The following is a 20,587-nucleotide window of genomic DNA, read 5'->3' as shown; positions in this document are numbered from 1 at the left end:
AGCTGTGTCTATGAGTGAGATCAGGGATAGGAACATGTGTTGAGGTAGGAAGGCTTTGGCCTGTAGAATATCCAGGTCAGCCCCTATAAATTCCAGGTGTGGCACTGGCGTGACGGTTGACTTCTAGGTGTTGATCTGAAAGCCCAGTTCTGTACACAAGTGCATTGTGGTGTTGATGGCTCGATGAGCCTCTTGGAGCGATTGAGCTCTGAGGAGACAATCATCCAGGTATGGGTAGATCATTATCCTTTGCAAGTGTAAATGAAAGGCTATCGCTGAGAGAACACTTGAAAATACTCTCGGGGCCGATGAGAGTCTGAAGGGGAGGTCTCTGTATTGGTAATAGTCATGTCCCAGAGAGACTATGAGAAATCATCTGTGATTCAGTAGTATTGAAATGTGAAAGTAGGCATCCTGTAGGTCAAGAGCTGAAAACCATTCTCCCTGTTCCAGTGATGGAATAATTGTCAATAATGTAACCATCTTGAACTTCCGAGCTTCGATAAACGTGTTGAGAGCTCTGAGGTCCAGTATGGGTCCCCAATCTCCCTTTCTTTTGAGTATTTGGAAGTAATGAGAGAAGAACCCTTTGCCTCAGATGTTGAGGTACTGGCTCTATAGCTCCTAATTGGAGCAATCTCCTTTCATAATAGACTCTTGTGAGAAGGGTCCCTAAAGAGGGATGAGAAAGGGTGTTGTGGAGGGGGTAGAGAGGTGAAGTGCACGGAGTATCCGGATTGGACGATCTCTAAGACCCATTTATATGACATTATGCACTCCCCGGCACTGCAGAATATTGGCCAAATGGCTGCATAATCATAGTCATTTGTGGGAGTTGTCTTGCGGCACCTTGACCTGCCCATCAAAAGTGGTGCTTAGAGGCAGGGGGCTTCGTCAAAGATTGTGGACTGGGCAGTTTGCATTTTGGGAATTTTCCCTTTTTTCCATTGTGGCTCATAATGGCACTGTGATGGGAATTGAGTCATATATGGCCTATGATGGGATTGGGGGAGCTAAAGCGTCTCTTTTGCCCCAGTGTACAGATTCCCAGTAACCAAAGAGTGGCCCTGGAATCCCTCAAGTTATGAAGGGAGGCATCAGTCTTCTCTGTAAGGAGCTTCACACCCTCAAAGGGGAGATCTTCTACTGTGGTCTGCACCTTCTTTAGGAATGCTGGCAAGTGGAGCCATGACACCCGTATCATCACCACAGCAGTGGAGATGGATCTGGCTGCCGTGTTGGTGGCATCGAGGGCCGACTGTAGTGATGTTTTTGCTACTAGTTGTCCCTCCTGAATGATGGCCTTGAAGGATTCCCAGTGACTCTCTGGCAGCTTAACAATAAAGTTATTCAGCTTACTGTAATTCATGTAATTGTATTTTACCATGAGCGCCCGATAGTTGGCAACACGGAATTGTAAGGTGGCCAAGGAATACGCCTTCCTGCCAAAGAGATCAAGTCACTTCCAATTTTTGAGGTATGGCATTGAACTGGAATGGTGTTCTTGGCCACAGAAATTCATGGCATCCATCACAATGTTGTTGGGTGGCAGGTGGGAGAAAAGGAACTCTGATTCCTTTGCGGGGACATATTTCTTGCCTGCATTCTTGTACATCGAGATTACCAATGCCGAGGTTAGACCCATTTTAGCTGGGACTAAGATGGCTTCATTAATTGGGAGGCAATCTTCAGGGAGTATGACAAGTAGAGGATATCAATGAGCTGGTAGTGCATCTGCTACTCTTTTCGCCAGCTCCTGAAACAGACAGAAGTCATCTGCCATTGATGGTGGTGAAGGCATGACCACTTTGTTCAGGAAAGAGGAGGATATGCGCTTCGGTGTTATGTCTTCCTCTGTGTCAGCTTCTTGTTCCTCCATTTCTTGAGGCTTTGAGACCCTAGATGCTGTGGCTGAAGGAGCATGCCAGGAAGCTTGTCGGGTGATGCTTGATGCTTGCGAGGCTGGCTGTCAGGGTGCCATCCAAGGGTACCAGTATGGCCATTGTGGTGGTATAGGATCTGATGGAGATGTCAGTGGGTGGCCATACCAAGATGGTGGTGGTGCCATCTGCAAGTACATTCTTGGACCCTGTTGATAGTGGTTCTCATATGGAGCTTCGGAGGAGTACTGTGAGATCTCCTCTGGCTCACTGTCCAACCCCTCACTAGACAATGGAGGGGCATGGCATGGTTGTGGGGATATCCCCCGTGCCTGGCAAAGACTCAGTGCCATGATGTCGGTATGGAGGAGCGAAGACTCGGATGCCTCTAGCATGCAGAGGTCTCCGGTACTGGTGGAATTCCATCAGACCAATCATCCCGGTGTCATTGCCAGAGGGGAGAGGAAACCATCACTGGTCTCTCTGGTGCTGGTGGACTCCTGTTGCTGACAGTACTGAGGTCGACTCGCATACCGGGAACATCTTTCTAGGATGTTTGCCCTTATCTTTTGGTGATGACGATTTGGTGCCCATGCCCAAAGGGTCCATTGGTTAGATATTGACGGTTACCATGAGGCGAGGGTGCCATGTGGCCTCAATGTCAGCAGTGCTGAGTATATTGAGCGAGATGGCGATTGCTTGCGGCTACCCCTAGGCTTGCTGAGGGGACTTCTGACTCTTTTTTGGACTTGTGAGAAGAGTCCCAGTCCGCTTCCTTGATTCACTGCCCTTCAAGGTTGAAGGTTGTGGGGGAGACTCACGACTGCCGGGAGGTTGAGATTGAAGAGCTGCCTCCATGAAGATAATTTTTGGCACAGTTCTCTGTTCTTGAGGGATTTCCGTTGGAGCTGCTGGCAGAGGGAACAATTTTGTTGGACATGGCCCTTGCCAAGGCAGCAGATGCACTGAGGGTGCTTGTCAGCGACCGGGATCACCTCGCTGCAAGTGCAGCACTTCTTGAAGCCCGGGGAGCTGGGGCATACCCTTGGTCAGGGGGTCCCCCAACACCAAGGGTTGATAAAAGAACAAAGTCCTTTCTTTTTCTCTCTCTCTCTTTTTTTTTAAGGCACGGCTAATGGAAAAACAAAGAAAATAAAGAAAAGAGGCTTTAAGGGAAACTAAAAATTAGCAACTGTAAAGGAGTTAATGATCCGCGAATGGACAGCTAAAGTTCTGTCTCTAGCCAAAGGTGGTTGAGAAGGAGAGACAGTGCATGCTTGGGTCCAACAGACACTGCTAGTTCTCCAATCATCAGTGCAGGGAATCAGACATAACTACAGTGGAGCACCCACTGAGCCACTACTCGAAGAAGAAATAGCTGCTCTCTACGAAAACATGGGTGGGGGGGCGGATAAACATCAGGGATGGAGAAAAGCTATTTAAGCTAAAGGCCAATGTTATCACAAGAACAAATGGCTATAAATTGGTCATGAATAAATTTAGGCTGATAATTAGAATAAGGTTCCTAATAATTAGAGGAGTGAACTTCTGGAACAGCCTCCCAATAGGAGTAGTGGGGGCAAACAATCTAACTAATTTTAAGATGGAGCTTGATCAGTTTATGAACTGTATTAATAGGACAGGGTCACCTGCAATGTTCCCGCTAATTTTTTCCTTTCATGTGAGGAATGAATTTTGTTAGGTGCACCAATATCAAGTTAATGTGCGGATGTGTGCCACCGGTAGAAACAAAAAAAAACCTAGATATAATATATATTTTTAAAAGTTACCATAGGGATAATTACTCCAATCAGGACAGGTTAAGCATTTTAGAACTCAATAAGCATAAGAGAGAAATAAAATTATGAAATGGTGGTCCTGCTTTGAGCAGGGGGTTGGACTAGATGACCTTCTGGGGTCCCTTCCAACCCTGATATTCTATGATTCTATGAAATGCATAGACTAGTCAAAAAACTAAAATAACAGCACTTTGAAAGAATAAAATTACAGAGAATATATGTACATTGCAGGAAGTACCAAGAAGTAACAAAACACAAGTATGGGCTGAGAGGTGAGTGTGTCAGAGACTGTGTGTGCGTGTGTGCGTGTGTGTGTGTGTGTGTGTGTGTGTGAGAGAGAGACTGTGTGTGTATATGCTGGCTGCTGGGGAAGTCTGAGATCTGGTGAGTGCCTTAAAGAGACAGTGTATGAAGGCTCAGACTGCAGCAACTGCCAACAGCTCTCCAGCTCCTGAGCCCTGCCCCACCCCCAACCCTGGCTCCGTGGGGGTACATAGGTGTGGGGAGAGGGACAAACAAACAAACAAACAATCTGTGTGTGTGTGTGCGCGCACGCGCTGACTGCTGGGGAAGTCTATGACTAGGGCCCTACCAAATTCACGGTCCATTTTGGTCAATTCAGTGTCATAGGATTTTAAAAATCATAAATTTAATGATTTCAACTATTTAAATCTGAAATTTCACAGTGTTGTAACTGTAGGGGTCCTGACCCAAAAAAGGAGTTGTGGGGAGGTCGCAAGGTTCTTGTAGGGGGGTTGCGATACTGCTACCCTTACTTCTGCGCAGCTGCTGAAAAGCTGGAAAGCTGGAGAGTGGTGGCTGCTGGCCAGGAGCCCAGCTCTGAGGGCAAAGCTGCCACCAGCAGCTGCAAAGAAGTAAGGATGGCATGGTATGGTATTGCCATCCTTATTTCTGCGCTGCTGCCTGCAGAGCTGGGCCCCCAGTCAACAGCCGCCGCTCTCTGTCTGCCCAGCTCTGAAGGCAGTGCAGAAGTAAAGATGGTAATACCATAACCCCCCCCTAAAATAACTTTGTGACCCCCTTGCAACTCCCTTTTGGGTCAGGATCCGTAATTTGAGAAATGCTAGTCTTCCCAGTGAAATCTGTATAGTATAATGTAAAAGCACACAAGGCAGAGGGCAGGAGCAATGTGGCTGCAGATCTGGGAGAGGGGCACTTGAACACATGCCACAGTACATGCCTCTGCTAATCAAGTGTGTGTCACTTGATTCACTCCTGGGCGGCTGCGCAACCAGGCAGCTTAGAGGGAACACATCTCACCTGCAATATAAGGGGACTGGACTCAACGTCCTAGGAGGTCCCTTCCAGGCCTATGTTCCTATACTAAACACATACACTGCTTTGGCAATCTAAACAAGCCTCAAAGTGGGAGTAAGCAATCTTTATACTGGTATAAAGTGGCCTGACTGTAAATGAGAATCTGGCGCACTGTGTTATTCACTTGCTAAATCACAACATTACATAATCTGCGATGGGTCTCCCAGGCATTAGTGAGAATCAGTAAGATTATACTGTGCAGAACTGTTTAACTTGGAATCTTAATGTTAAGAAAATTACAAACAATTCTAAAGCTACACTAACTTACAGTATATTCAAATAAAAATATATTTAGCATTACCAACCTTTCTCATTTTTGGTGCCATCAAATTTACGAACGCTGTTGGTATTTCCTGACACAAATCTTCGTAACATTGGAGAAGATTCTGTTAATATTAAAACATGACAATTTCATTAGCAATATTTTTTAAAATATTTTTCTTTATTGAAGATTTTCATAGAAGCAAACCAGTAGAAATAAAAAACAAATCATTATAATGGACATAAGAAAACAGGACAATGGTACAGAACATATTCCCCCAGAATGTTTCTAAATGCAAAATTTGACATGAACACTTACAATATTTATCTATTTGTTATCATCAATGAAAAACAGCAAGATTGTGTTTTCCTGTGTGAGTGCAAAAGAGAAAGAAAGAAGAAAAAGGATACTTCCCACCTCACATCTCCAGTCCCTATGCACATGTCCCAGTCAAAATACCAGTCCTTGTGCTTAGGAAGCACAAAACACCAGTCCTTGCTCAAGACTAGTACCAGAAGTGGCAGTAGCCTCCCCATAGGAAGCAGAGAGAGGCAGGGCCATGCCCTCTCCGACACTGAACTAGAGGCCCTAGTTCTTACATATAGTAAAGTTAAAACTCACTTCCTGCTATCAATCCAATTTTCAGCACCCTCCCATCCTGTCCCCATCTTCAACAAAAAACAAACTCATGAAATTTCACACACTACATCTCATCCCAAAGGTAGAAGTTTTCTGGCAAATTTGAAACAAATCTCATAAGAAGTTAGGGGTTTCCCAATATTTAGTTTTCAGAGGTTTTCCTATTGCATTTTTGGCTCACGATATCTCTAAAACAGATTTACATAAAAATTCCAAACTGCTTCTCCAAAACTCCCTAACAAGTAGAAATGCCTTTGAAAAAGTAAACAAAAAGATTGCAGAGATATTTAAATATCACTAGAATATAAAACACACATATATACACTTAAAAACCCCACTAAAAGAATAGGCAGTTGTATTTTATGAAGGTGTATATACTTGTATCTTTTAAAGAATATATATAGTAATGCATGCATCTGTTTATCGCATGTTTTGCAAAGCATGCATTGCACATATGGGAGGACTGTCAGGTAGGAAACCACTTGTAGTGCTGTCAGATCCAGTCTAGAAGGAGATAAAAAGGGGAAAAATTACACGGGGAATTAGCATGTCTACATGGAAAACAAGAAGAAGGAAGTAAATATGCAGAGATGGGCAGTTGTCTGGGATAGAACAGGGTTCATTTCTGGGAAGCTAGCAAGATCCACCAGTGGCCATGCATACCTGAAAGGTCCAGTGAAGTCTATGCATGGTTTGTCAGGTCTGTAGGAGTCCCTAAAAGGCCTGCAAGGCATTCTGACACTACACAACCTTAAACATATTTAAGGAAATTCCCAAGCAAAAATATTAATTAACCTTGAGTACTGGTTTAAAGAACCAATTTTTTTTCAGCAAAAAAAAATTAAACATTTCAGTTTTCTAAAAGCAACCCACAAATATTAGGAAACTCAGAAATTCCTAAGTAAAGTTCTACTGAACAAAAAAACCTGTAACAAGCAAGGACCTGAAAACAACCTGAAATTTAGGTCAACTTTATTTATCTATCACACAGGTTAAGATTAAGATATTAGGATCTGATTCAGCATTATGTTACTTCAGTTTTAAATCAGTGCAACTCCATTCTGGATTGTTTTTTAATGGAGTTCGACTGACTTAACTCTGTTGTAATGCAGTACCAAATCAGTAAAAACTAGCCTGGGATATCTGGCCCCAGTATAAAGATGATCCTCTGATGCTGCACAGCCAGAATACAGACTCCAGCATTACTCCCCTCCTGTCTATTAGCAGCACAGGGGGCATGGCCAATAAAAAGGGAGAGGAAGAATGATTTTATGGTTAAGGCACTGGACTGAATTTGGGAGAACTCCATAATGTAAATCAGAACTCTTAACATTAAATGTTATACAGAGGCTTGGAAGGATTAGATTTTTATCAGTAAGTGTTGAGTTCAAAATATGCATATGAACTGACAAAAAAATCTCCATTGATAGTAATTAAAATTTACAGATACATACGAAGTAAGAAAAATGCTGCTTGAGAGCTTAGAGTTTGATGTAAAGATATTTATTTTGTACATTTTTATGTTTTGTAGACAATTTGTATTTCAAAGGATACAAAGGTTTAACTTTTTGAATTTTAACATCTTCTATCATTAAATAATTGTCTGTCTTGTACGGTTATCTGACACCCCTCCCATAATTTCCCACAACTGTGAAAATTTAAATAGAAAAAAATGCTTAAAAAGAAGAAGTTACTCAGCTTGTACAGTAACAACAGTTCTTTAAGATGTATGTCCCTATAGGTGCTCCACTGTAGGTGTGTCTGCGACCTGTGCTTCTGATCAGAGATCTTTGGTAGCAGTGTCCATTTGCCCCACACATGCATTCTCTCCTCCTTGTGTTCTGTCTCAAGGCTAACTAGCACTGCATGGGCAAACCATCCTCAGTCTCTTCTCGACCGCGGAGCCCTCACATTAAGAACTCTGAAGTAGAGGATAGGAGCATGGGTCATGGAGCACCAATAGATAGAGCCTTATGAATGAGAATGTGGATGGAATCGCAGAATCAAAACAACAATACAGAATCCAGTCACAGCCCCAGGGCTGGAGGAGGCTCTGCTGCCCTGCCCGTGGCCCCAGAACCGGAGGAGCTGTCTACCGTCCGTGGCCCCAGGGCCAGAGGAGCGCTCTGTTACCCCACTGCAGCCCCAAGAAACTCTCTGTCCCGCCCCAATGTAGCCCCAGGGCTGGAGGAGTGCTCTGTAACCCCACCACAGCCCCGCGGCCAGAGGAGTGCTATAACCACCCTGGCCATGGCCCTGGAGCAGCTCTCTGCCCCATCTGAAGCCCCTAGGAGCTCTCTGTGGTCCCCTCACCCCCATTCCCCCCTCCCAACGTGGCCCCATGGCCGGAGGAGTGCTCTGTCACCCCATCGCAGCCCTGGGGCCAAAGGAGCTCTCTTCCCCCTGCCCCCGCAGCCCTAGGGCCGAGGAGTTCTCTGTTGTTCCACCATGGCCCCATGGTCATGACCCCGGGGATGAAGGAGGGCTCTGCCCTGCCCACAACCCCAGGAGAGCTCTCTGTTCTGGCCATGGCCGTGGGACTGAGGTGCTCTCTGGCCTGGCCACAACCACTGGTGCAAGTTGCTATCTGCCCCAGCCTTGGCCACAGGAGCCCTCTGCCATAGCCACAGCCGGGGCTGGAGGAACTCTCTGCGCCAGCCACAGCCCTGCGGGAACTCTCTTCCATGGATTCGGCCATGGGGGCAGAGGAGCAATCTGTCCCAGTCACTGCCACAGGGCCAGAGAAGTGCTCTGCCACCCTGGCCACAAGTACAGTTTATGTACTCTTTGGCTAGGTGGCCTGGCGACAGGGAGATGCATGCCATCTACTGCCTCACTGCAGCTAAGAGAAAAGGAGTACTTGTGGCACCTTAGAGACTATCCGATGAAGTGAACTGTAGCTCACGAAAGCTCATGCTCAAATAAATTTGTTAGTCTCTAAGGTGCCACAAGTACTCCTTTTCTTTTTGCGAATACAGACTAACACGGCTGCTACTCTGAAACCTGTCATACTGCAGCTAAGAGAACTCCATTGCGGCAAAACCATCCACTATGTACTGCACATTATCCAGAGTCACTACCCTTCTTAGCAAAAGTCGATTAATGGCCCTGCATACTTGCATTACAACAGTTCCGACACTGGATTCACCAACTCTAGATTGATTCCCCACTGACTGGTAGCAGTTTGGCATTGCACACTTCCAAAGAGCAATCACCACTCACTTCTCCACTGTCAGAGCAAGTCTCTTTTTAGTATTGCTCTGCTTCAGGGCTGGGGAAAGCTCTTCACAAAGCTCCTAGAAAGTGGCCTTCTGCATTCAAAAGTTCTACAGCCACTGCTCATTATCCCATACCTGCAGAATGATGCGATTCCATCAGTCAGTGCTTGTTTCCCAGAACCAGAAATGGCACTCCACCATGTTCAGCTGCTGTACAACTACCAGCAGCAACTGGAAATTGTTTAATTCTATGGCTTGCAGCAGGACTGCTTGAATTACATTGCAATGTTTCACTCAGTGGTTCCTGTCTCAGCTCTGGAAATACTGCAGGATAAGGTGTGAGGTATTTGTAATGCTCACCACAAGAGTGCACAGCTGAGTGCGGACCATGCTTCTCGGGCTATGGCATATGCATGGCTAAGCCAGGCTTTTGTAAAAAAGCATGAGAAAGTATGTGTTGTTTACCATTGATATCAGGGTAGGGAGAGAGGGAGGGAGGAAGGAAACTGCATCATGGAAGGCTGAAGCCATATTCCCATTCCCCCCTGCGACAATATTTTGGTACCATGAGGCGTTGCAAACCCTTCCTAAAACCACCTGCAGCTAGTTATACTGTGGCATAGCTACTCATGGTGCACTGCTCTGTGCATTGATGCAAGCACTGCTAGTGAGAACACACCCCATTGACACAATGGGCGTGGTGTGGACATACATAACCAACTTAATTACTGTGGCAGCTGGATCTCAATTTACATTAAGTCAACTTAACTTTGTAGCATAGACGTGCCTTGTGAGTGTGCATCTGATGTTAGGAAGGCTACTGGGAAGGAAGCGCAACACTTAAATCCTGGTCTTTTTATCTTCGATTGGCCATTGAAGTATTTTCCACATAGGCATTTCCTGGTATTGGTTCCTATCTAAAATCTTAACTATGTAACTATATACAGGCTAACTAAATCTAGATGTGTTAAAAACTTGGCATTTAGTTCGTCTAAGAAGGATCTGGACCAATGATCCAGAGAGCTTGCTAAACAGTCACTGACAGCAGTTGGAACAAACTGAAGCAGGTGAAGCACCACACATACGTCTTTTTTAGCCTTGCCTGTAGAACTTTTAGGAACAGAGAAGTGAGGAGAAAGGCGCGCAAGTGCTCCAACGGGCACTGCTAGCTACGTTTCTGACATTAAAGCAGCACCAGTCAGTGCATCCCATGAATGGGATTATGTAGAGGCCACTAGAAGAAGTGAATGTACAATAATTTTACTTCACTGAACAAGTCATGTGCAGTAGTCATAAAATTATTACATCTCAGTATTTTCAGGTTATTACATAGCATCACCATATCCATCACAATGAGGACGTACACAAAACAAAACAAAAAAAGGTATGGAGAAGATTGACTGACCATTTCTATTTTCATAGATCTTAAGGTCAGAAGGGACTCTGATCTCTTGCATACAAGAGACCATTACGTTTCACCTAGTTACCCCAAAACTGAGCCCAATAAATTGTGTTTGACTAAGGGATAGCTTCCAAAAAGGCATCCAGTCATAATTTGATGACATTAAGAGATGGAGAACCCTCCACTTCTCTTGGTAGTTTGTTCCAGTGATTAATCAACCTCATGGTTAGAAATGTGTGCCTAATTTTTAATGTTAATTTATCTGGTGTCATCTTCCAGCCACTGGTTCTTGTTACCTCTCCTTCTGCTCGATTAAAGAGCCCTTTAGTACCCAGTATTTTCCTCCCATAAAGGAGCTTGGACACTGTAATTAAGTCACCTCTCAATCCTCTTTTTGATAAATTAAACAGATTGAACTCCATAAGACTTTCACTCGAAGGCATTTTCTCCAGCCTATGTATCATTTCTCATAATCTCAGGAACAGAAGGATATTCAATTAAATTGATAGGCTGCACATTTAAAATTAATAAAATGAGATACTTTTTCACAGTACTTAATTAGCTAGTGGAACTCACTGCCATAAGATATCATGGAGGCAAAAAAATTAGCAAGATTAAAAGAAGGTTATTCATTTATATGGATAATCAGAACACCCATAATTAAAATAGTAAGGATTAAAAACAAAAGAAGATTTTTTAGAAGGGTTATACACACACACTTGCTTCAGGGCATAAGGAAAACTCTAACCAAAGTCACGAAGAAACTTTCTCTATTGGCAAGGTTCTTTGAACCTTCTCTGAAGCATCCATTACTAGATACCATTGGAAATAGCCTTCTGAACCACGGGTCTTATCCAGAATGGCAATTCCTATATTAAGTAAAATCAGCTATCTGGCATCCTCTCCTACTTCTCCACAGTCTTTTATCCTATGAAAAAGCTCTCTATTATCTCTTCCCTTTTTCCCTATCCTCACCTTAATTCAGGCCTAAAATCTAGATGTCTTAATGCTGAAACTTGAATGGACTGTTTCCCTGTCTGCAGGCATTCCTCACTGTGTTCTTCATATGCTACTGTACAAATGATTATAAAGCTTTCCAGATTGTATTGCATAATCCACAGTACAGTAGTGCTCTGATAATTCAAAGAAAGATGACACAGCCTAGTGCACTATGGACCAACACTGAGAAAGTTCGGCCCAAGATCAGAATTAAGGTAAGAAAGATCAGGGAGCTGCAACCAAAATAGAGGAGAGGGAGAAAGAGGCTCTGGAAAATTGCAATGAATGAAGATAAATACCCCCTCCTACTCATGTGTCCCACCAAATCCATTCTCTCTATATTAAATTATATGCTCCCCAATCTTACCACTCACACAAGCAGACAAAACCTTCCAAATACCAAATTTCCCCTTAACACAAAAACACCTCAGTTGTCAAACTGTCTTATTCACCAACCTTTTTCCTGAAAATTGGTGATAAGCCAAAGAAAGATTTCCCATTTTCTATTTTAAAAAAAATCTGGCTCCTCTTAATTAACATTACTGATATAGAGTCAGGACTCAAAATGTGGTATTAAAAGACCAGTATGCAGAGTATGGCACTATAATCTAGACAATAATAGTTATTTCTTTTAAAAAGAAATGGTGGTTTTTTTAACTTACCTCCAGATACAATTTGTTTGTCTTCAGAATATTTTCCATTTTTACTACCCTCTTTGCTTGCTCTGGTACTTCCAGACCCATCTTTATCATACACTTAGTCTCTCGGACAATCTCTAGAATTTTGGGATCAAAATTAACAAGCAACTTCCCAGTTTCAGGATGACGTACCAGTAGTGTAGCTTGTAATGCTGCAAGTAAATTAAAGTATATTTTAAAATAAATATTCATAACAAACTATCTGTTGTTTCTATTGTATAATGAGTCCTTATTAGACTTGAGAAAATGTGAATGATTGGGCATGAAGCAGTTATGGGCTCAATCCTGCAAGGACTTGAGCACCTTCAGGAGTTGCTCAATATCTTGCAGGAACAAGTCCAAGAAGAAGATAATACTGAGATAGGAAGATTAAGGAAAAACAAAGCCAAATAAAACCCAAAATGTAAGGATAGAAAAATCCATTCCTGCAATCAGACCACACATGTGGGCACTTTTTTCCATGAGGAGTTCTGTGGGCTCCATGCGAGCACAAAATTCTACTTGCTTGGATCCATTTTCAGAGTTAAAGCCCAGTGGTTTGTTCTATTTTCTGTCTCTGATAGCAACCTATATGATCAAAGTTGATGATAGTGTGAACTTCAGTCCAGCAGACAAAGGTATAACAAGAACCAATGACTGGAAGTTGAAGCTAAATAAATTCAGACTAGAAATATGGCACAACATTTTAACAGTGAGGTAATTAAACACTGGAACAGCCTACACCGGAAATGTTTAAATCAAGATTGGATGTTTTTCTAAAATATATGCTCTAGTTCAAGCACAGCTATTGGACTGGAAGCAGAAATTAATATAGAGAAGCGCTATTGTTTGCGCTATGCAGGAGATCAGGCTAGACCAGCGGTTCTCAAATTGTTGGTCAGGACCCCAAAGCGGGTCATGACCCTGTTTTAATGGGATCACCAGGGTTGGCATTAGACTTGCTGAGGGCCAAAGCTGAAGCCTGAGCCCCACTGCCCAGATCCGAAGCCAAAAACGAGCCCCACCACCGAGGGTCAAAGCCCAAGGGCTTCAGCCCTGGGTGGCAGGGATCAGGTTACAAGCCCCCTGCCTGAAGCTGAAGCCCTTGGGCTTCAGCTTTGCTCATGCCCAGGATGGTGGGGCTCGGGCGTTGGCTTTCCCCCACCTGGGGCGGTGGGGCTTGGGACTGCAGGGCTCAGGACGGCTCAGGCTTCAGTCCCCCATTCTGGGGTCGTGTAGTAATTTTTGTTGTCAGAAGGAAATCATGCTGCAATGAAGATTGAGAACACTTGGGCTAGATGATCACAATGATCCTTCCTGGGCTTAAAATATATGACTATGAATCAGGACACCTCAACATGGTTTAGAGGCATTTAAAGTATGTTGAGGTGCCCTGATTCATAGTCATATATTTAAGCCCAGTTAATTGTTGCTTTCATGTTGCACCATATCTATAATATGATTGTAAGCTTTTTCAGAGCAGGATCCATTTGGTTAAGCATGTGCTTAAGTCTTTGTAAGATCGGGGCCTTCCATTGTAATCTCTTCAGAGATGACTGGTTTGTTTTATGGTGCCTAACACACTTTTGGAAACTCGGTAAACAAACAAATTAATAATAATGTTTTAATTGCTAAAAAGTCATGTTATCTTATATCTGGAAGATTTTCTTTTACATATTACTACTTTAGCTAGTTGTACTATAATTCCTATTCAATATAACCTACATAACTAAAAATGTAATGTAATACTAAGATAATTATGCTCAGGGCTGGCCCACAACATTTTGGCACCTGAGGCGGGGAACTCAAATGATGCCCCCATGCCCCCTTGCTTGGGCCAAAACTTTGAAACGTTTCAATTCTGCCTTTTTCCTGTTCTACTCCTCTCATGGTATGCTCTGCTACCTACCCCAATAAAGGAGAACTAACAACTTAAAATGCCTTGTTCAAAAATTTGAAGTAACACTTAACTTTCACATGTGTCTGAAGAAGTGGGTATTCACCCATGAAAGCTTATGCTCCAATACATCTGTTAGTCTATAAGGTGCCACGGGACGCTTTGCCACTTAACTTTCAAACGCATGAACAGCAAATATAACTTTTCTTGTCTGCATAGTAAACACTGGCATTTTTATCTGTTTGAATAATCAAAGTGGTGCTTTCCGTGCCTTCTTGGTTGCAAAGATTTGAACTGCTTCCTGCTGAAGGTCCACAGTCTGGGCCAGCTCATGCTCTGTTGAGATGGTTGCAAGGCCGACCAACCTCTCCTGTGTCATTGTGGAGCGTAGATGTGTTTTTATTAAATTCAGCTTGGAGAAGCTGCGTTCTCCACTGGCAACTGATACAGGAAGTGTTAGAAGTATGCCCAGAGCAACAAAACCGTTTGGAAAGAGGGTGATCATCTTATTTGTGCACATATATTCCAGAACAGCCTTTGAAGTTGATCCTGCTGAAATGTATCTTGAAAGGGCTTTCAGTTCATCACCTAAATCACTTGCATCAATATCGTGCACGTCATCATGTGTCAACAATGTCTCTAGTGCCCAGCATTGCTGGTGAGGTCTTCTTCAGGTATAGTGAGGAGTTTTGGAATATTATACAACATCTCAAATATACTGCTGTGTTCCTTGCACTGCATGAAATGTTCTTTAACTGACTATATTGCACAATGTAGCACCTGGTTAAAAAATTCAACTTTGAATTGTTGTTTGGGGTCTCTTATGGAATTATTCCGTGTCTCATAATCAAAATGTCTTCTTCTTCGGTGACTCTTGTATTCTTGAATGCGTGGGAAAATAGCTTCAGTGTGAAGTTCCTCTGCCAACTTCTGTGCACTCTTCAAAACATTTTGAAATCCCTCATCTGACCGGTAAGACTGTAGGTATGACTTTGCTCTGTCCAGTTGTTCCATTGCTCCAGATATATCAAGGTCAACGCCTTGGAGTCTCTTGCTTACAACATTTATTTCAAACAGTATGTCATGCCACAACACTAAGCCACACAGAAATTTGAAGTTATATATGTTTCTGGTGATTCCATTTCCCGCTGCCACTGTTCCCCCACGAACAGTTCCTGTCATAGCATTATCCTCCATAATGGCAACTATGGCAACATCTATCTTCTCAATTTGGTGTTTGATAGGCTTTGTTGCCTCCACTCGACTTTCCCATCGTGTGGCACTCCGTGGTTTCAGTGTCAGAGAGGATGTTCCCAGATGTTGCTTCAAAATTTGACATTGATGAGTTGATGCAGAGAAAAATACATAGATGCTTTGAATTACATTAAAATATTCAGCAGCCTCACTGGAAGTTGATGCTGCATTATTGACCACCAAGTTCCGTGAATGAGAACTGTGTGGGACAAAAAAAGCTCGAGGGTTTAACTCTTGGATCCGTGTCTGCACTCCTTTGTTCTTTCCTCTCATGTTGGCTCCATTATCGTAGCTCTGACCTCTCATGTCAGCTATCGCAATTCCCATATCTTCCAGCTTTTTAGGAAGCTCACTTGTCATACCAGCTTCTGTAGTATCATCAATGTCAATAAATTCTAGAAAATGCTCTCTGACAGTCACCATTGCCAGGACATTTTCACTAGGTTCTCTTGTTGTTACAAAACACACCATTAAAGTCATTTGTTCCGTATCCCTGATGTCAGGTGTGCAGTCCACAAGAACAGAGTAATATCTTGCTGACTTCGGATCTAACACAATCTTCTGCTTGACTTTTGTTGCCAGTAACTGTATGATCTCATTTTGAATTGTTTTTCCAAGGTAGTGTGTGGGTGGTGACTCTTCTTAGATGCTCCTGGAATACAGCATCAAACTCAGTCATCAGCTCCACAATTTTAATGAAGTTTCCTTTGTTTGGCACATACAGCTGATCTGAAGTGCCACACAGTGCTAGGTTTTGGGTAGCAAGCATTCTCACCATAGCAATGAGCCTTTTCAGAACATTTTGCCAGTAAAGAGACTCTGATGCAATCTTCTCTTGAGGCGGATCATCTATGGTGGCCTTTAACCTTAGTCTCATCTCAAGCTCTTTCCACCTATGGAATGCTCTCTGGTGATTTGCTACCTTCTCATGGCATGCCAGATTTCTAACCAGATTTTTCCAGTCCTTTGTTCCTGTAGAACCCAATGTGGCTGGAACATTAGACTGGAAGAGTTGGCAACAAAAACAGTATGCAGCATTCTGGGGTTCTGAGTACATAAGCCATGGCCTCTCCACTTTGTCACCATTGGGGATTTCACGCCAGTAATGTGTTGAATGGAAATGTCTATTTTCATTGTCTTTGGGGAACATGAAGTTTTTCACTTGCTGTGGCCAAGGCAGTACAAGGAAGTCCCTCAGGCTACTGCTCAAATGGGTCCACAGTCCTGGATCATCTAGACTTAAGGAACTAAACTCAGCAGCAGCTGTTTCTTGCGCCTCCACCACACTCTTCTCTGATCTACACACTTTTCTTCAGGAGTGTGTGTGGTTACATCCATTTGAGATGGAGATATGGATGCTGCAGTAGCTGCCAGGTCACCTGCACTCTGACTAACTGGAAGATGAGGCATCTCCTCACCACTCACATCCTCACTGGGGCCGGAAGGCTCACCATTAACATTTGTGTCTATGTATCTCAGGAGAGCTCCTTCCTGTTTAGCTAGAAAAGCTTCCTTTGCTTTCTTTCTTTTTCTGACTGCTGCCCCAGAGAGGCATTTTCTTCTTTCACTTATGACTGCTGTTCTGTGCCAGCTATAGTGGCTCTCAACACTCAGTTGAAGGGGACAAATAAGCAGGCTGGTAGCAGGGGCTGAGTGAGGGAAGAGATCAGTGTCTTAAGGGCCTAACTGGCTCCTACTACTTCGGTTGACTGCCTGTTCTCCTCAAGTGGGTTCAGGGAAGCAGCAGGAAACAGGAAGCTCCTTGAGAAGCTGGTGTTAATCAGTCCAGGCTCCTGGGGATGCTAGAGAAGTGCATAAGAGGTTCCTCCTCCTCTCTCTCCCTGCCTGCTGCTTTCTGTTATTCCCTCTCGCCTTTTCTCCTGCCTGCCTATTATGTCTCTTGTGCCCTCCTTCCTCCAACACAGCACTCCATCATCTCTGTGCATCTAGAGCAGAGAGAATACATATGCACCAGCAGCAGACATAATTTTCTACACTCTGGGTCCTAGTGGTGCCCCCCCCCCCAACAGTCTGGCACCTGAGGCGGCTGCCTCAGTTCGCCTCCTGGTAAGGCCAGCCCTGATTATGCTTTACAAATAAATCAATCATTGGCCTCACCCTGCAAGTAGTTCTGTATTGTAAACCTCTTCACCCACACAGTGGTCCACTGAAGTCATTCGGAGGCAGGGGTCTGTGCTATCATGTATACTTGCAGGAGCAAGACTATCATTTGCACATTTTAAAGGCTAAAATACTAAAAACATATTTAAGTTGATTTTCTATAAATCTAGCAGTTGTCAACAACATATAAGAACAAACTGCAATAAAACATTATAACAGGCAGAACAAGGCTGATGTGAAAAACTTACACACATTTATTAGAAGTCTTACATACCTAACTACTCACCATATTGTAGCTGTGAAATTTCCTTCACCCAAGCCATGTGATAAAGTACCTCAAATTCCACCAATACATAGGAAATTTTATTGAATAATCGAACCACTGCTTTACCTTCTGGACTTGTCAAGATATCTGAATGTTTCTATTAAAACATTACAAATTAAAATTATAAACATATCAAACAGCAGTTTAACTTGATGTCAAATGAAAATTGTTTAAAATGATTTACTATGAATTTTTGAAGCTTTAAATCTCAAATTAAATTTATATTTAAAGCATGCTATCAAGTAGAGTATGATCCAAATGTATGGCCTGCTGAAATCAATAGGAGATTGACCTAAGTAATAATTAAAAAAAACCTCTGCATTTTTAAAGACTACATTAAAAAGTGACAACTTTATTGTGCAAAGAACTTATAACTTCTGTTGAAATGGATACTCGGCACTACTCAGGATTTGGATTAATCTGAATAAAGGAGATTTTTGAAGCTAAACACACACAAATTTCACTTTTATTATTTCTTTAAATAATTACATGAAAAGCAATTAAATTTTTCAAATTGTAAATAATTTGGATTACAAAAAATGTCACATACAAAGTTATTAAGCAAATATCAAGGTGCTATGTTTTTTTAATTTGATTGAGAACTTTCATTATATTATTTGAAAACCAAACAGGATAGCACCTTGCTAGATGATGGGCAGAGCATAAGTCCTTCCTTACTGACTGGTCTCATCCTGCCTCATAGGTGCTATTGATTGGAATGATGAAATATATCTTCAAATAATACTTCATTCAAAGACCTGAAAACATTTACTCGGTTCTCTGAAAACAGCTGCTCACTGTGTAGCAGCAGTCGAAAGGTTAACAGAATGTTAGGAACCATTATGAAAGGAATAGATAAGACGACGTATCATAATTCCATTATATAAATCCATGGTACACCCGCACCTTGAATACTACATGCAGTTCTGGTCACTGCACCTCAACAAAATATATTAGAATTGGGAAAAGGACAGAGAAGAGAAAAAAAAATTGGGGATATGGAACAGCTTCCATATGAGAAGAAATAAAAAAGACTGTGACTGCACACTTGGAAAAGAGACAACTAAGAGGGAATATTAGAGGTCTATAAAATCATAAGTGGTGTGGAGAAAGTGAATGAGGAAGAGTTATTCACATAACACAAGAACCACTGGCTACATGGAGGGTCACCCAATGAAGTTAATAGACAGCAAGTACTTCTTCACACAATGCATGGTCAACCTGTGGAACTCGTTGCTAGGGGATGTTGTGAAGACCAAAAGTATAACTGGGTTCAATAAAGAATTAGACAAGTTCCTGAAGGATAGGTCCATCAATGGCTATTAGCCAAGATGGTCAGGGGTGTAACCCAGTGCTCTGGCTGCCCCTTTGCCTCTGACTGCCAGAAGCTGGGGCTGGATGAGAGGAGATGGATCACTCAATTGCCCTGCTCTGCTCATTCCCTGTGAAGCATCTGGTACCAGCAACTGTCAGAAGACAGGATATTAGGCTAGGTGGACCATTGGTCTGTCCCAGTATGGCGATTCTTCCGTTCTTATGACTGCATTTCCAATAATTCAATGCCTGCTACCACGATGCTGGAGCACTTGTTTAATACTGAGTCAAATACTACCACTTCCTGAATCCCCAGAAGTGCTTCTTGTGGAACCAGTGTTTTCCTAGCAATTTTACATCCAAATACTGATGTTGCTTCACACATGAGAAGTGACAAGTTCAGAGTCAAAGGTGGTCTTGTCACTGGATCACAAGTAAACCAAGTATGGATTGTTTATGAAATATATAATTTTTTCTCACATCAGTAATGATCAACTTACATAGAAAAAGTTGATTGGTTCACTTATCCGCCGGAAAAGCTGCCTCACCCACAGTATCTTTCCTGCTACAGGGGGCATGTTTCGGGCAAGAGGAGGGTCATCTTTTTGAGCCTGGTAAAGCTAAAATAAATTCACTATTAGTAAATGCAAGGCTATAAAATTGTTGAAAAATTAAAATGGTTTTCTCTAATATTTCAGATTAATATCTCTTCCCTAACCAAAATGTAGGGAGATGATGGAGCTTCCAGCAATGCTTTCTTCACTAAAATAATAATATATTTGGAACAGATATAGCTTCTGCATGGAATTAAATGCCCAAATTGTTAAGAGAAATGGCTGGGGGCCTTCCTCCATGGGTTCGCTGGAGTTATACCCAGTGGGACCCCTGGTGCTGGTCAAACTCATGAAGATGGGGCCTGAAGATGATCCAGAGGCCTTTCTTGAAACTTTTGAATGGGTGGCAAGAGCAGCACACTGGCCACTGTAGCAATAGGCAGACTTACTGGCCCCACACTTGACCAGGACAACAGAAGCTGCCTATCATGGACTAGACCCAATGCCCAAGTCAAAGCATCCATTTTAGACTCATTGGATATCCCAGAAACGTTCCACCAGCAATTTCATGAAGAACGATATTTCTCAGGGGCCCAGAAACTGCAGGACTTGTGCCAGCAGTGGCTAAAACCCAAGACAAGGACAGGGTTTCTACTGGCTGAAATGATTTTGCTTGAACAATTTACTCAGTTACACCCAGGCGGTGGAAAAAGGACTGAGACTTACGGCACTGGCCCAAGACAGTAGCCAAAGCAATCCAATTAATGGAGAGGTATAAGGTGGCTGGGACAGATCATAGAATCATAGAACCATAGAATATCAGGGTTGGAAGGGACCCCTGAAGGTCATCTAGTCCAACCCCCTGCTCGAAGCAGGACCAATTCCCAGTTAAATCATCCCAGCCAGGG

At 42.9% G+C, this 20,587-nt stretch overlaps 1 protein-coding gene across 1 annotated transcript in view; it reads right to left on the bottom strand.

Annotated features, from left to right (window-relative positions):
* Positions 1–20,587, bottom strand: part of DNAH8 (dynein axonemal heavy chain 8) — a 583,322-nt gene that overhangs the window by 434,144 nt on the left and 128,591 nt on the right. The window contains exons 16-19 of the mRNA XM_078852248.1: positions 19,626–19,745; positions 17,773–17,908; positions 12,200–12,387; positions 5,323–5,403 (exon numbers count right to left, since the gene is read on the bottom strand). Of these exons, the coding sequence (XP_078708374.1) occupies positions 5,323–5,403; positions 12,200–12,387; positions 17,773–17,908; positions 19,626–19,745 (525 nt within the window). The remainder of the gene's footprint in view (positions 1–5,322; positions 5,404–12,199; positions 12,388–17,772; positions 17,909–19,625; positions 19,746–20,587) is intronic.

Source organism: Lepidochelys kempii, chromosome 3 (genome assembly GCF_965140285.1).
Source record: "Lepidochelys kempii isolate rLepKem1 chromosome 3, rLepKem1.hap1, whole genome shotgun sequence".
NCBI lineage: Eukaryota > Metazoa > Chordata > Testudines > Cheloniidae > Lepidochelys > Lepidochelys kempii.
Note: the sequence above shows the minus strand (reverse complement) of the source record. Positions and strands in the feature narration are given on the sequence as shown.